This window comes from Rana temporaria, chromosome 1 (genome assembly GCF_905171775.1).
Source record: "Rana temporaria chromosome 1, aRanTem1.1, whole genome shotgun sequence".
In the NCBI taxonomy this organism is placed as follows: Eukaryota; Metazoa; Chordata; class Amphibia; order Anura; family Ranidae; genus Rana; species Rana temporaria.
In genome coordinates this window covers 138791285-138806679 of record NC_053489.1, presented here as the reverse complement: position 1 = coordinate 138806679, position 15395 = coordinate 138791285, and the positions used below count along the sequence as shown (strand labels likewise).

General features: G+C 44.0%; 1 protein-coding gene across 1 annotated transcript in view; it reads right to left on the bottom strand.

Annotated features, from left to right (window-relative positions):
* The window catches only part of CAMK4 (calcium/calmodulin dependent protein kinase IV), a 263753-nt gene that overhangs the window by 100987 nt on the left and 147371 nt on the right, over nt 1-15395 (bottom strand). Inside the window, exons 4-5 of the mRNA XM_040343331.1 lie at nt 10685-10767; nt 4400-4472 (exon numbers count right to left, since the gene is read on the bottom strand). Coding sequence (XP_040199265.1) covers nt 4400-4472; nt 10685-10767 — 156 coding nt within the window. The remainder of the gene's footprint in view (nt 1-4399; nt 4473-10684; nt 10768-15395) is intronic.

Sequence of the window (15395 nt, the reverse complement as noted above, 5' to 3'; positions counted from 1 at the left end):
GAGATGTGCTGGCTGCCTATCAAAACAAATACATTCCTCAGAACGACGGAGCCTAGTCTCCTCCTCCACACTGACACAGTATATCCACAACAAGAGGAGGAGCCTAGGAGGAGGAACATCCATGTGGACAGAGCGCGCTGATCTGAGGTCTGTGATTCTAGGGAGAGGAGATATACAGGGGGGGGGTTACATTAGAGAGATTGCAGGGTGGGTTACATTAGGGAGATTGCAGGGGGGGGGTTTACATTAGGGCAGGGGTCTCCAAACTGCGGCCCGAGGGCCAGATGTGGCCCTTTGCGAGCCTTTATCTGGCCCTTGGGACACTATTTCTTCCACTGATTATGAGGTGCTATTCCTCCCACTGACACCAACAAGGGGGCACTATTTCTTCCACTGATACCAATGATGGGATACAATTCCTCCTAATAGGGGCACTACTCCTTCTCCTACTGACCACTAGCCTTGAGGCCATATTTATTCTCACTGGTGCTGGGAACGAGACATTTTCTGCCCCCGCTGGCCACAATCTGGCCCTCCTAATGTCTCAAGGACAATAAACTGGCCCTTTGTTTGAAAAGTTTGGAGACCCCTGCATTAGGGGGAATGCACAGGGGGGTTACATTAGGGGGATTGAACGGGGGGTTACACTAAGGGGGATTGCACAGGGGGGTTACATTAGGGGCAATGCACAGGGTGGGTTACATTAGGGGGAATGCACAGGGGGGGTTACATTAGGGGGATTGCACAGGGGGGTTACATTAGGGGGATTGCACGGGGGGTTACATTAAGGGGGATTGCACAGGGGGGTTACATTTTTTGCAGCACTTCTAGGATGGATCAGAGTGGTTATAATTGGTCAGTGCCAGCACAGAGAATCACACTTATCCATACTGGAAGCACTGCACAGAAAGAAGAAGAGGGAGAAGCGTGAATCCCTGGACTGTTACAATGACTGCATGCTGCATAGGCACTAGCACTAGCAGCTCAACACCCACCAGGTAAATACAGCAGAGACTGAAAGGGTGAAGGAGTGGGGGGTTGCACAGTGTTAGTTTACCTTTTATTTTTTTCTGAAAAAGTGAATTAACCCTTAATGCAATATAAACTGATCAGCAACAAAAAAATGATTCAGGTATTTATACTAGATCTACAGTATTTAAAATACATTTAATATTTTTTTTATACCACATAATTGTAGTCATTTGTGATTTTGTAAAATATACAAAGAATTCAGCATTTTCACAAATGTATATAACACAAACATAATACAACACCCGTAAAACATAAGGTTATTGTCTTTTTTTGTTAGATATAAATTGATGATTTTGCTGTCTGGAGAGGATTTGCACAAAAAGAATGTAACAGGGGTTGTTTGCTCTGTGCACTGCAGCTGTGTAGAATATGAACTAATAAATAAATTGGTTTCTGGATGAAATGTAATAAGACTGGCCTCTCTCTTGGGGAAATGGTGATCTCATCTAAGTGATGTTCTTCTAGGCTTTTATTTCGCTAACAGAGAAAAGCTAGGTTCTAGGAGCAAGTAATTATAAAGTGGGCAAATTGTGTAAATACTGTATAAAATAAAGGTAAATTGTAACTGTATAAACAGGACTTTTTTTTCCCAGAGAATGGGTACAGGAACTCAACCATGCTCTGCACTCACACCGGGCACCTGCATCTCCCTTCTCCCCGTCCTGCACTCAGTGGCAACCACTCAGGAGATTAGACCTGAAGGAGCCAAGCTGTAACTTGTAAACACAGAAGTCTGGCTTCTGTGTGACATCTTGGCTCCCACAGAGCAATAGTGGTGAGCAGGGAGCAGATGGCCTGAGCTGGAGATGGTGGAACTGTGTTCCACCAAGTTCCAGCTGAAAAAAAGCCCTGTGTATATATACCATACAAAATAGTTAGAATCTATAGCAAACACATATAACCTCCAGGTAGTTTAATGCAAGCTTGACAAAAGCCCGATGACGTGAACGTAATTTACGCACAGCACTATTCGCGTACGACTTACGCAAATGACGTAAAAAGATACGCTTGTTCCGACGTCCATACTTTGCATGGGATGCGCCACCTAGAGACCAGCTTTATCTTTATGCCAGCGTATCTCTAACGTAAACGGCGTAACTAATTGCGACGGGTGCACGTATGTTCGTGAATCGGCGTATCTAGTCATTTGCATATTCTACGCCAAACTTAACGGAAGCGCCACCTAGCGGCCAGCGTAAATATGCACCCTAAGATACGACGGCGTAGGAGACTTACGCCGCTCGTATCTTAGCCTAATTTAAGAGTATCTGGTTTCCAGAATACGCTTAAATTTACGACGGCGCAGATTCAGACTTACGACGGCGTATCTACTGATACGCCAACGTAAGTCTCTGAGAATCTGGCCCTAAATGCTCAGATACACAAGTTGTAGTTCAGGTGGGTATAGGGACCCTCCAATCCCCCTCCTGCTGCCACTTTAACATGGAGAGGTGACAAGTCGGATACAACTGTTGCCTTATACTGTGAAACAAAAGGAAGGGGAAGGGAAAAACATTTACTTGCACAGGGGCTACGTCTGCCACTGTGGGGTGTTTTTTCCCAACTTTGCTTATTCCAGGCCCCCTTGTTGCCTGAGAACTGAAGTCCTGGGCTCTGAGGAAGAGGGTAAGTCCCTCGTAATGTGCTAGCCTGTCGGATTCATAAGGCCCATACACACGATCCGACTTTTTGACAACAACGGTCCTACGGACATGTTTTTTCGGACAATCCGACCGAGTGTATGCTCCATCGGACAATTGTTTTCGGTTTTTCATCGGACAAATGTTCGCTTTGCATGCTCTTAAACTTTCAAATGTCCGATGGAGGATAATCCGATCGTGTGTACACACGTCCATCGGACTAAAGTCCAAAGTACAAACACGCATGCTAAAGATCAGACAACAATAGCAGAAGTTGCCCAAAGGGTAGTGGTAAAGAGCTGAAAAACCACGTGATTTGGTGAAAGTTGGCTGAAAATGTTCTGCTGTGTGTATGCAGCACAAGTTTACGGCCAGCGCCCATTCGGACAAAAATCCACGGAAAAGTCGGATGGAAGTCCAATCGTGTGTATGAGGCTTTACTGTCCCTCTATGAAAAGTGATGTATGGAGGACTTGAAGCTAATTTATTATGAGAACCTTTGATGGTTTGTAAGTATATTATCTACTATTACTTTGTAACAATAAAATATATTTTGAGGATAATGCACTGGGCTGGTGCTCCCTCCGTTTGTTCCATGGCTGCAGTGTGTCCAGACTTCCCTGATCTTGAGAGGGCAGCAAAGCATGGCATGTCTGTGAAAGCCAGAACGTATATACATAAATAAGAGTCTACTACCTCTGGGAACCACTTTCAAGCGCAGGGGGTTGTGCATTTGCCTGTTAATGATTTTTCCATACCTGATCCCCCACACGGCCCTTGGCATCAAAATATACAATGCTGAACTACTGGCCCTGCATTGTACTTGATAATGTCAGAGTGCCTGCGACCGCTAGAGCGCCTTGGAGAACAGACTGCAGTGGGTTCCATTGCTTGGAGCGAGCCCGCTGGAGCAAGAGATATGCCTCGTACACACGACCGTTTTTTCAGACTGGAAAACTGCTATGAAAGCTTTTCGTCAGGTGTATGCCTAAGTGTATGCTCCATCGCAGTTTTTCAGTCGAGAAATCTGCCAGACAAAAAAGAGATCAGAATCTCTTTTTTCCCATCAGGCCAAAAATCCGACGGGCAGAAAACCGCGCATGCCCAGAATCAAGTATGAGACTGGAGCGCTCTTTCAGGTAAAACTAGCGTTCGTAATGGAGTTAGCACATTTTTTTCACGCTGTAACGGACTGAAAAGCACGAAGACTGAAAAGCAAATCGTCTCTCACCAAATTTTTACTATAACGAGGATCAGCAAAAGCAGCCCAAAGGGTGGCACCGTTGGAATGGAACTTCCCCTTTATAGTGCTGCGTATGTCTTGTACGTCACCGCGTTTTGGACCGTCTGGCTTTTGTCTGAGCGTGTGTATGCAAGGCAGGCTGAGAGGAATTCTTGTCGGGAAAACCGTTGGTTTATTATCCGACTGAAAAACCGGTCGTGTGTACTAGGCAATATGGTAAGTAGAAGTCTGTTTTGCTGGTACCCTAAGATCTTAACCTGCCATTGTGAGTGAAGCACAAGTACAATGGTTTTTCCTCTTCCTCGGAGTCCAGCTTTAAACCTCCAGCATCTACCAATAATTGAAATATTCGTTTTTGGTGGATGGCCCTTTAAATAAAATACATTGATGGAAAAACTGATCAACATACGCTTTCTTTTTCTCCTCGCTTAACCAATAATTTCAAAAACAGAAATATATTATTATGATAAAACAAAACACTTACCGCAACAGCTTCTAAAATCTGTTTCACAGCATCAGCAGCATCTCGCTCACTATAATATCCTTTTTCCACAATCCTGGAAAAAACACAAGAGACATGTCTTAAAAAAAGCATAACTAGTAAGTAAAGGTTACATTATTTCAAACAATGGATCCACAATAAAACCAACTTCCTTCTCTGGCAATGGCGGACAATTGGAATGCTTAGACTACTTTGGCCTAAACTGACCCTTAACAGTCAGAGCAGCTGCACCTCCTGCAGTTCCAATGACAGTGGCGTCTGCTCTCAATAATGTGCCAACATATCAATGCTTTGCAGGAAAACTGAATTTTACAGTTACATTTTGTATGGCACTTAAAGTGGAAATTCATACAAAATATATATTTTTTTGGATGAAGTTGGGGGAAGTAGGATTTAGAACACTTGTCACATTTTTACTAGTTATTTCATGTCCCATAGGTAAAGAGAAAATCACAGAAAATCTCACAAAAGTTATAGGAAATTCAACATTTGACAGCTGTCAACAAAACAGACACAGGGATACATCAGATGCTATTGTGCTGGGCTTGTGGTGTGTCCCCGTGCCTTTAAGGAGAGATAAACTCCCTGCGGGCTTACCTACCAGTGGCGGCTGGTGCTCAATATTTGGGGTGGTGGCAAACCAACGATCAGAACCCCCCACGCGGGAGACGGATGGGAAGGCAGCGATCAGAAGCCTCCTTACCTTAGGAGGCAGAGGAGGAGGATCCGGGGTAGGGTTGCTACTCCTCGCTCTGGCTGTTGCTTCTCCTCCCAGCCGCACAGGAAGTGGGTTTTAAGACTCCCTGGTCAATCGGATCTCAATCGGACCTGTTTCCTGATTGGCCAGGTGGAGAGTCAGGAAGACAATAGCGAATATTAATTTGCTATTGTCACACAACTGGGTGGGAACAATTATCTGCGCCCCGAGCCCAACCTTTTTTTTAGCCAATTAGAGCCTTGGGCTCTAATCATGTGTCTGGTGCCCTGCATGTAGATTAGGGGCGGCAAACAACCAAAACAACCCCCCTTCGCAGCAACTCAAACCCTCCCCGATTCCCCCCGGCTGTCTGCCAGCCGGTCCACTGGTACCTAACCTATCTAGGTGGTGGGCATCTGAGGAGCAGCGGCAGGGATCGGGCATCCAGGGAGCGGTGGGGATCGGCATCCAGGCATCGGCCAGTCGTTCTTCTCCTCCTGGCTTCCGCCGTGCTTCTCCTCCCCTCCTCCTAGGCATTCAATAGGATCCATAGAAAAAAGCAGTGCCTCCAGGGGGGCTTTCATTTGATGTCAGGACAGCCACCTACCTGGTCTTTTTATTGTTGTACGCTCATTTTCCATGCACTAGGATATAGTGCTTTATTTGTGAGTACCCCATCTTTTTAATACATTTTATTGTTATTGTGATCATACGGAGAGCACTATGTGTCTGCTTTATACCCTTCCATGACACCATTCCACGTGAGAGTGTATCGGATGACCATCCATCTTCTGGAGACTTTTGGAGAAAGGGATAATTCGAGGAGGCGCCGCTATATCTAAACCCCCCCTCATTTGAGGGACAGCGCATTTGACCTGCTGCTCACACACAGGTCCATTCGTTCAGGTGAGCGGCTTGTACTTCTATTTAAGGATACCTGTTTGCTGTGTTTTAATGAGTTTACATCTGAACACCTCAGTGAGGTCCCAGGAGTCAGTTTAACCCTTTCTTCACTCCGATTGATCATTTTTTGGACTTTGGCCATTTTATTTTATTTTATTTTATTTTTTGTGTGTTTTGTTTGTAGCGCTGCACTGCTTTTTTCTATGTACTCTGTTTAAGGATTTTATTGACCTTCAGTGTTCAGCTGCTTTGTAAATTGTATGCTCCTTTGCGCAGTCTGCTCTCTCTATATATCATTCAATAGGATTGCCTGTCCTTTCAGCCAATTGGGTGACAGTGTATATTCATTTGCTGTTGCAACACAACTAGATGGGTTCCAAACGCAATGCTATGCGTCTCACGCTATTTTGAAGCCTATCAGAGCCTCTGGTTCTAATCAGGTGCTTAAAAAAACTGCCACTGTCCCTAGAACATAGTGACTGGCCCTGGGCACATGGATATGGAGGGCGGCGCCCAAGCGCCCACAATGGACTGGCTGCCCCTGCTTTCAATCATGTGCTTAATGCTTCACCACAGTCACTATGCTCTAGGGAAAATGAGTGCAACTGCACTAGCAAAGTGCACAGTCTATTCGCCTTTAGTTAATCAACCCCCCTGTTTTTTTTTTTTTTGTTGTTGTTGTGTGCATGGCCCTTCCATGTGCACCTTATTCTAAAAGCTACCTATAAGTTGGGGTGGTCGCCATTTTAGTGTAACAAAACATGTATTCACTGGCAGGAGATTCCCTTCTAATTCCTGTTCTGTGGACAGCTGTCAATTTTTTTCTTTCAGAGTTTTTAAACCCTTCCCCCCTTCTAAACCGTTGATGTTGCAAAAAAACAAACAAAAAAAACTGCAAGACAATGGCATTATGTGCTAGTAGACATCGCCTACTAGCACATTATGAAATACTCAGCCCTCCAGCGCTGTAATGTCACCTCTGAGAGGGCATGACATGTTCCCCCTGTCTTTCTTAAACGGTCATTTCTCTGGTGATTTTGGGACCAGGTACCAGTCGGTTGTAGGTCTCCTGGACCCGGAACTAGGCTCACAGGTAGCCCCATTTCTCCTCTACGAGTGTGCAAAGTTTGTTGTCTGGGGGACCTACGGCTGGGGAGCACCAATTTTTCAAAGCCGGGCACCCCTTCCATAGATTCCCATGTTAAATGTCAGTCTAGTCATGGGCACAGTAAAGCATGGGCACAGTGAGGCATGGACACAGTAAGGCATGGACACAGTGAGGCATGGACACAGTGAGGCATGGACACAGTGAGGCATGCACATGGACACAGTGAGGCATGCACATGGACACAGTGAGGCAAAGTGAGGCACAGTGAGGCATGCAGATGGACACCCTAGGCTTATACTCGAGTCAATACGTTTTCCCATTCTTTTGTGGTAAAATTAGGTGCCTCAGCTTATATTCGGGTCGGCTTATACTCGAGTATATACGGAACATAATTAACAATAATAATAAAGTCTTTTAAAACTAGGAGGAAATTTGGAAACAGCAAGTAACTGCAAGATATAAAATATTCAGTACTAAATAAGTTTGATTATTAAAGGTTAATTATTTTGAACATAATTAAATGCCTTGGAATTAATTATACATGAACATTCAATAGTGTGCTGTCATAATCTATTAGCAAAGGGAAAGTGGCTAACTTAAAGTGTCTGTAAACCCAAATAATTAACTTATCTTATTTGTTCCATTTCGGTCTTTTAATATACTTATGGATGCATTTTGTTATATCTATTTGATAAAAGCAAATAATTGCTGATATTGTTAGAAATTCATGTTCACAATGCTTCTCCACAGCTGCATTGATCTATTGAAGCCGCAGTGAAATATGCAATGTTCCTGCATGGGGGGAGCATGGGATCTACTCAGGCCCCGTACACACGACCAGTTTTCTCGGCAGAATTCAGCTTCCGACCGAGTTTCTGGCTGAATTCTGCCGAGAAACCCGGCCGTGTGCACAATTTCGCCGAGGAAGCCGACGAGGAAATAGAGAACATGTTCTCTATTTCCTCGTTGTTCTATGGGAGCTCTCGGCCCGCCGAGCTCCTCGGCGGCTTCAGGGCTGAACTGGCCGAGGAACTCGATGTGTTTGGCACGTCGAGTTCCTCGGCCGTGTGTACGGGGCCTCATATCAAACACTGTTCTGTACCTGAATGGCCAATCATCTGTCCGAAACACTGTGATGTAAGGGAAAGGATGACATCATCTACATTGTGTAAGCTCCATCCAATACAAAGCTACATAGGGTTAGGATGGCTTAGGAAAGTTTAGGAAATTAGTATTGAATGGGCAAAATGACACAATCAACAGTCTCTTTACATTTACTAGGAGAAATCCAAGTGCCATTTTCTACAATAATTTGCTGTAATGAACTAATTACCTACTAAATATTTTACTGCACCCATATTTAATAAACAATAGACCACATTGAAGAAAATGGATTTTTAAAAAAAGAGAAAGTAGGCTTTAACAAAAGTTCATCCAAAATCGGACAGAAATAAGCATACCCATACTTTGGTGTTCCTTTGGGACATTCAAGTGGTTGGAGCTAGATACATATCAATTAAATTGCTTAGTTGAGCACTTTGACTACTCAGTATGAGGCTGATAATGTACATTTTATGGCAATCAGTCACTCATGAAAGATAAAAAAGCATGTTGATTAAAGGCAGTGTGCTTCCACTAAAGCACTGCTGATTACATAGCTAATGCTCTGTATAAAGATGTTTTTAGATACTAAGAACCATCAAATGTTTATTTTAATAGTATGATAATGCCTCATAAATACTAAACTCTGCTAAGGACTTGAATAACTGTATTAAAAAATTGTTAAATTAGTCTTAACAAACTCCTAACACTTTATATACAGGCATAAAACATGATTTACCCATTGCATGCGTCTACTGAGGCTAGCGAGTCTCAATGTGCAATACTGAGGCTCACTAACCAGCATGTGTAGGAAAGTAAATTGGTATGCTGTATAATTTATTTTCAGCATTACTGCAACAGTAGCCACATAGAGAATGCTTTATATATACTTGAACTGAGGGAGGGCAGAACCACTGTATAAAGCTCACCATGCAATTACAATCTAACTTTACAATCTCCTTATCTAATATTTTAGGTGTAGTTTACGTAGGTTCTTCTATTCATTGCTTTGGTAAATCTAAAGGAAATTGTACAAAAAGTGTATAGTCAGACTGTAACAAGTATGGTAAGGTTAAGTACCCTTTCACACTTACATAGTTAGTCAGGTTGAAAAAAGACACAAGTATACACTTATACAACTTGTCCCACAATTTTGGACTGAAAAATCGCATGACAAGTCATTCTCCATGATTTCCAATGACTTCCATTCATATTAAGTCCTGCCGACTTCAAAGTAGTCCTTGCACTACTTTGGTCCAACTTCCATGCGAGTTGATGTCCAAAGACCTCAATGTTAAACCCTCAAGTAGCATGCAAATCGTACCTGAATAATATAGACACGACTTCAGTACGATTTCAGTACGATTTTGTAAGCACAAGCTGTAAGCACAAGCAGCTTTTTGACCCTTGTCCCACCCAATCCTTTCAACATTGTAGCCCCTCCCAAGCACATTTTTCTAGCACACATTCCCTTCCTGGTTATTCCTTCAGGAACAATGTGCTCCAAACAGCCCAAAAAAAGAGATGTCCTTGTCCTCCGCTTCTCCTCCTCTTCTTCCTCATGCACTGCTACTGCTGCAGCAGCAATGACAACTGCTGTGGCAATATATTGAGTAGCAAACATTTTCTGTCACAACACACCACACCACACCACAACAACCAGGAAGCAAACAGGAACTGGAAACAACTATGGCAGGACAAGGAATTACCTCACACCATGTATGTTTTCATTGGTTAATGCCAAAGTTGTGGCAAAGTGGTACTGATCCAAAATCGTGTGAGATCGCTGTAAAATCACGGCCGTGAAATTGCGACAAAGTCGCACGACTTTGAAGTCGTACAAGTGTTAAAGGGGCCTAAAGCCAAACTTTTGGCAAAATTACCATCACAGGTTGCCAGCACTTATATGTCTATGTCCTGAAAATTCGTTTTTTTACATGTCAGAGGAAGTACAGTTCCTGTTGTACTTCCTGGCTAATCTGTTTTTAAACAGATATAATCTCCCTGACCCCAGCACTATGACCATGTCCCTACCTACCTCTACTCCAGGACAGTCACAAAACAGAGTCTGGGGTTGTGTATTTTGTGAATGGCCTAAAGAAAAAGAAAGGGGGGGGGAGGTCCATAGCGCGGGGACTATGAGACCTACAGCCAAAGCAGCCAGGAAGTACAGTGGAAGCTGTACTTTCTCTGGCATGAAAACAAACCAATTTGAAGGACATAGAAGTATGCCTGGATTACAAGGAGGTCTTCCTGAGGAACAATTAACAACAGGAAAACATGGACACAGGAATGAGGGCAGTTCTATAGGCGTCTGGCCTAGGGGTCTTATGGTAATAACATGTATTTACTTGTATTGAATAGCCTAACATGTCTATAAAGTGGACATCACCTTGCATTTTCATGTACCAGCATTATTAAGAGCCATCAAATTCTGCTCTGCAATTTCAATCCTCACCTGTCAAACAGTTCTCCTCCCGTCACCAGTTCAAGAACAAGACTAATTTCTGCAGGGGTTTCAAAAATCTCCTTCAATTTGATCTGTAGGTGAATGATATTAAATATTAATACTGGTTATGATAATATCACACACTCTATTAATACACATACAATTTGTGAGGAGATCTCTGCTGTACAGATACATTCTACGCTTTACACTTCATGCCCACATGTAGAATAATTACTTCCCTCATTCAACCCCACCACTATAGATGATGTTGCTAAACTACTTGCTATCATCCAACTAACCACCTGCCCTCTAGATCCAGTTCCCTCGCAGATGCTACGTTCACCCTCTGGCTCCATTCTACACTCTCTAACCCACATCTTCAATCTCTCTCTTATCTGGCACGCTCCCCAACTCTATTAAACATGCATTAGTCAGTCCTATACTTAAAAAGCCCTCACTAGTTCCCACCAATCATAACAACCTATGCCCCATTTTCCTGCTTCCCTTTTTATACAAACTCCTTGAACATCTGGTCTACTACCGACTGAGCATCCACCTCGCTGAGAATAGCCTTCTTGATCCCCTTCAGTCTGGATTTCGTCCTCAATACTCAACAGAAACAGCTCTCCTAAAACTAACAAATGATCCACTAATGGCCAAAAAAACAATGGACACTATTCTGTACTTCTATTCCTGGACCCTTCTGCTGACTTTAATACGGTTGACCACCCCTCCTCCTTAAAAATCTTTGGTCTCCGTGACTGTACTCTTCGCTGTTTCTCTACCTACTTATCCAACCTTACCTTTAGCGTTACTTACAATTCTTCCATTCTCTGTTGGGGCCCCCTAAGGTTCTGTTTTTGGACCTCTCCTATTTTTTTATTTGCACCTCCTCGGGTCAGTTGATAGCCTCCCATGGCTTCCAATACCATCTCTATGCTGACGATACCCAAATCTATCTCTGTACCTCTCAGCTCACTCCTTCAGTCTCCTCATGTATTACTAATTTACTGAGGAAGTTGATATAACGTAACGCGTCCGGTGGTTTAGGAGCCTGAAACATCACGTCGCTCATCTGCTGTTCATTCCTAAAGATTGTTACTTCATGCCGTTTTTTGTCTGGCCAAATGTGAGTAGCCTGACTTTTGCTTCTTTTAAAGAATAAATCCACACATTGTAACAGTGAGCACTTAGTCTGTGATTATCTCTTTACATGCACCTGTCCTTTGCGGTTTGGTTGTCTTATGAGGATCTAATACATCAGCCTGGTTCCTGTTCATGACCTGCCTATTTGATTTGCTTTATTGACCATCTGTTAACTCAGTGGTCCATATATGAAGGTGAGAGTAGCCATCTACAACGGTGGAGGGATCACTTCAAAATTTTGGTGGATTGTCACGTGGTGGAGATTTATTTTCGTTTAATTCACTCATCTTCTGACATTATGGTATTGGTGTTTGAGTATACCAGTATCATTTATATTTTTAGCAAATCGTCTGATAAAATAAAAACGTTTCTACTTTCTGTCAAAAGCAACCAATCGGACTCATAATGTCTTTGAAGAGTTAGGCCACGTACACACGATCAGTCCATCTGATGAGAACGGTCTGAAGGACCGTTGTCATCTGTTAACCGATGAAGCTGACTGATGGTCTGATGCGCCTACACACCATCGGTTAATTAACCAATCGTGTCAGAACGCCGTGATGTAAAACACAACGACGTGCTGAAAAAAACGATGTTCAAGGCTTCCAAGCATGCGTCGACTTGATTCTGAGCATGCGCAGGTTTTTAACCGATGCTTTTGCATACTAACGATCGGTTTTGACCTATCGGTTAGGCGTCCATCGGTTAAATTTTAAAGCAAGTTCTAAATTTTTTGACAGAAGGATAACTGACCGATGGGGCCCACACACGATCGATTTGGACCGATGAAAACGGACCTTCAGTCCGTTTTCCTCGGTTTTGACCGATCGTGTGTATGCGGCCTAACTCCACCTGCACCTGCTCTAATGAGGAAAGTTGTAGTGTCTGCACCTCTTTAGACATGAATTTCTATTGGGAGTATCTCACTAAAAATTTAATTTTTGTTGCAGGGGGATGCCTAAAATCTGATTTGTATCTTAGTGTAGACTTCTTGAAAAATCAGTGAGCCAATCACACCAGCAGGAAATTGATTTTCTGGTGGAGGGGGGAGGGGGGGGCGGTATGGGGGAGAGTTCTGTACACATTTTCAGAACAACTCCAGGTAGCCATATTGCCTTGCATTTTACAGAGAATTGCAGAGCTGCAGATTGGAAAGGAGTATTGTACACTGGCAAACACAAAAAATGCCCAGGATAACCACATTGACTACCAGTAAGCTTTAGATTTGTAGCAAAGCAGCACTAAGAGCATAATCCAAAGCACTAAGTTGGTGGGGTCTGTATCCCTCAATGAACTCCAAGAAAATAATTTTACAATACAAATAGTATAAAACAGTACAAATGCGTACTTTCTATCTTGTCCATTGAGGGACACATGAAGTCTTTAAACTTCGAGACTTCCAAATCAGTCCAACTGAGGGGTTAGTAACAAAATAAAATAAAGCTAACATGTCCATGAGAAAACCACCAGAATTGGTGACTGAAGAACCTTATGCCTGATGGGGGCATCAGATAAACCCCAATCCATACTCTACTCAAACCAATAAAAAGTTTTGGTTTCAGCTACACTTCAAAGTGCACTATACTTTGTAAAAACACACATTCCAAAATACAGGGAATAGTGAGATACCAATATGTCTGTGAAGCTTCTCATTTCCCCAGGTCATGATGTAGTTAGTCATCATATATAACTGGACAAACTCTGTAAATTTAGATAAGTGTTCATGATCTATATTGGAACTGAGTACACTACTTGGATTTATGGTAAATGTCTTTAACATTACAGAACAAGTCCATTTGAATTAGATTTTCTAGTGAGCGGACATTTATTACAGTTTCTTCCACTGAAAAGGTACACGTCTGCCTTTTCCATGCTGATGTCTGGCCAGGGACAGACTGTTTTCATAGTGAATGACAGCTGAGGACATTGCCTGTTCTGACAAGCATTTCAGCCCTGAGTAGAACTATGGACTTGAGTGGTGCTAAAATGTATTTACTGATTCTATTTATATAATTAAAAGAGTGTACAATGCTTTGGAGAGAACAATACAGCCTGCATATTCTTGCCCTGTGCAATATCTTATAATCCAATGTCTTTAAAATGTTGTAAACCGTTGCACGTTTTATTTTTGCACCTGCAAGGTAAAGTCATAATGGACTAGTATGCATCGCATACTTCTGGGATTACAGGCTCTGGCTCTGGGTTTACAGGCTCTGGCTCTGTGACTGGTGGGTGGCGCAATGACGTCACCTCCGCACATGCATGCGTGAGCCACCGTTCGCGGCACAGGGTCCTGAAGGAACAGCACGGGTGGCCCTTCCTTCAGAGCGAATGTGCCAGTGATTTTACTGGCTGCATGTAAATATCTCCTAAACGGTGCACATTTATAGGATATTTACACTACCTATAGGTAAGCCTTATTATAGGCTTACCTATAGGTAAAAGTCAGTAAAGGAAGTTCACTTCCTCTTTTAAATGCAAGCAATGTATGTACAGTGGCGAGATTGACCACCTACGAGCCCCATCGTGGGAGCCAGCACCGAGCTGGCTTGCCGCGATGGAGACAAAGTCGTCATAGAAGCGACGGGGATTCCGACTTGGATTCCCGCCAATTCTAGCTGCGGCATTTGGTATGAATCCTTAGAGGGAACTCCACGCCAAATTTTAAATAAAAAAATGGCATGGGTCCCCCCCCCAGGGGCATACCAGGGCCTTAGGTCTGGTATGGGTTGTAAGAAGAACCCCCCTATGCCGAAAAAACCGGCGTGGGGGTCCCCCCACAATCCATACCAGACCCGTACCCAAAGCACGCTGCCCGGCCGGTCAGGAAAGGAGTGGGGACGAGCAACCCCCCCCCCTCCTGAGCCGTACCAGGCCGCATGCCCTCACCCTCCCCCACCCCAGAGCACCCTGTCCCCATGTTGATAAGTACAGGGCCTCTTCCCGACAACCCTGGCCGTTGGTTGTCGGGGTCTGCGGGCGGGGGGCTTATCGTAATCTGGGAGCCCCCTTTAATAAGGGGGCCCTCAGATACCGGCCCCCCACCCTACGTGTACCCCTACCCATTCACCTGGAGGCAAAGTGTAAAAGAAAATAAACACACGACACAGGGTTTTTAAAGTAATTTATTAGTCAGCTCCGGGGGCCCCCCCTCTCTTCTTTAGCTCTTTTCCAAGAAGGGGGGGGGCCTTCTTCGGCAGGGGGGGGGGTGTCGGTCTTCACCGCCGTCTGGTTCTCTTCCGCTCTCCGGGGTCTTCTCTGCTCTCTGGGGGTCTTCTCCGATCTCTGGGGGTCTTCTTTCATCTTCTCCGCTCTCCGGTTCTTCTCCCGCTCGCTCTCCGGTGCCTTCTCCTTCGGGGCTGGCCGCCGCTATCTTCGTGTTAGCTCAATTACTAGCAGCGGCACAGCCCGCTCTTCTGTGACGTCTTCTGCCTTCTTCTCTTCTTCCGATGTTGACACAACGCTTCTTCCCGCTGTTATGCCGGGTGCACGGTTCGCACTGATTTATATAGGCCTCTTATGATGTCACAGTCCCATCATGCTCCGGTACCTACCCAGGTTTAATTTATGTTTT